The sequence below is a fragment of the Trypanosoma equiperdum genome, assembly GCF_001457755.1.
Source record: "Trypanosoma equiperdum strain OVI genome assembly, contig: ctg_1845, whole genome shotgun sequence".
NCBI lineage: Eukaryota > Euglenozoa > Kinetoplastea > Trypanosomatida > Trypanosomatidae > Trypanosoma > Trypanosoma equiperdum.
This window is the reverse complement of record NW_027123888.1, coordinates 1,153-3,421: the sequence shown is the minus strand read 5'-3', so window position 1 is coordinate 3,421 and position 2,269 is coordinate 1,153. Positions and strand designations below refer to the sequence as shown.

General features: G+C 34.4%; 1 pseudogene across 1 annotated transcript; it reads right to left on the bottom strand.

The window, feature by feature from the left end:
* Window positions 1-175: 175 nt before the first annotated feature.
* On the bottom strand, window positions 176-760 carry TEOVI_000597700:pseudogene (annotated as a pseudogene). Its single transcript is given in 3 exon segments — window positions 176-193; window positions 196-573; window positions 575-760. Coding segments are annotated over 3 exon segments (582 nt in total).
* Between the last annotated feature and the right edge of the window lie 1,509 nt (window positions 761-2,269).

Genomic DNA, 2,269 nt, shown 5'->3' with positions numbered 1-2,269 from the left:
CCGCTTTTTGCATTTAAGAGTTTCTGGTCTTGGTGTTTTTGTTTTTTTTTGGTCAGTTTCAGGTTGTTGATGAGTAAATTTTTAGAATCCTTTTCATTGCGATGCACCATCAGCTATATTACAAAACAATTGGGTTTCCCTGTCCTGTGGTGATTTCGTCGCTTTAACAAAAAATTTTAGTTCTAAACAAATCCTTTCTTTAAAAGCATCCCCACAAATTCTTTCATATCGAAAATCCTATTTTTCTTCCTCTATCGCATAAGTTTCTATTTTACTCATATCCTTCGAATTACATTCCCTTCCTTTCAACCTTTTATACCGAGTAAGGTTTTTCACAATTAATTTCGCTTTTTCCTCCCATGCAATAGGCTGACCTGCGAAGTAAATAAATGGAGCCTCTTCGACTTCTCCAACTTCTCCACTATCCGAAATAGTGAAAAATCTTTCATAATAATCGAGTACAGTCATCCCGCTCCGCAAAGCAAATCTCTGACCAACAGCTTCTTCCTCAATTGTACTTCAAATTAGTAAATGTTTGTAAATACTCTGCTCTGACCACTATTCTTCGCTTCCTTTTCAATAATTCCCCACATGTATATTCAAATTTCTTAAATGCCCAAACTCGCGCTATTAAACCACCACCACTAAGATAAAGTTTTCCACTTGGAGTTCATTCCAGTAAGTAAGGTAACTTTTAATCTCCCTTTTTATGGAATTCAGCATTAAAAAACTAATAACATCTCTCCATGTGCTCTTTATAAATATCTTCTTCCTTTTCTGACTATTTTGCATATTATACTGCATCCCTATACTTATTCCCATCACTAACTATAACATCAGACCCGTCAATCCGTATTATAATGTCTTCATCACACGCATTTAGCTTTTCTCAAAATCCCTCACCCATCTAGCTCTTTTGACATGTCTATACAAACCTCCCATCGCAATTGTAGCAATTTCAACATTACTTATTTTTACACTCAATATTAGCCTGCAGCATCCTTTATTTGCATGCGTTTGTACTACAACCACGAACACTCTTGGTTGCTTAGTATAATTCGCTGACACATTGTTTATGTTATTTACTTTCTCACTTTCAAGAGACACTGTACTTAAATACACAATGTAATAACAACGCTAGTAGTAATTTTCTCAATATACGAAACTTTGTTGCCTAATATACCTTTATAATTTTAGGGGGCTATTAGAAAAAATGTAGAAACCTCAGTAAAGATAAGCCAGATGTACTACTAAGCTGTTTAGTTAAGAAACAGTTTTATATACATAAGTATCGCCTTGATATTGTTTTGGTGTTACTATTGAAGTGTATATCCAGAAGTTGCAGTCTATCTTAGAAAAAGGATCTACGAATTCTGATTAAGAAGTTATCTTTTACCATACCTCCTGCCACACACTATATCAACTTTACAATACGTTTAATTCTTGACATATGCTCTATAAGTAATATTATTGAAATTTCAGAATTTAGTTGCACTGAATAATTAAGAAGTACCGATTATTATACTACTTTCCTGTGCTAAAAACCCTTACAATTCGCTTTCATCATGATTCTCCCATCGTCATATTTTTCTGAATTACTGCTACTCTTGTTAATGCCACCATCAATGCAATATAATGTATCTTTATTTGCGTAAAATGTGGAGAAAGATATCTGCCGATGTATTATTTTCGACTAGCGCTTCTGTACCAGCTGTTATTTTACTCTGCACTTTACCTCCTTCTTTTTGGCCTACTGATACTACAACTGCGGATAACGCTACAATTTGACTAGGCCATACACCTTACCCAGATTCTCTCCATCATAGTCCCCTCCATGTCTTTGTGTATGATAATGCCCATAGTCGTGTTCGCGTTTGAAACTGTGCAGATCATATCTTTTTTTCATTGACTTCATCCGTTTACTTTAATAATGTTTATCGTGCTTCATATAATTCCCATTCACCAACTTTCTTACATTGCTCCATTTCTACTGTTTTAAGCGCCTGTACTCTGCTTTCCACTTGGTTTTCACCAATACCCATATCATAAAATTTGTGTATGCACTCTAACAACACCGTACTATCATTATCATAACCGTTATCACCCGAACTAAAATTTATAAAGTAAAGAAAATAAATGAAATTATAATGGTACTCAATTTTCAGACTTTACCTCCTTACACCTTTACATCAGGAGGCCATTGTCATGCACATTTCCCTTAAATTTTGAAAGTTCTCATATTTTTCAATAATTTCACTAATTTGCTCAC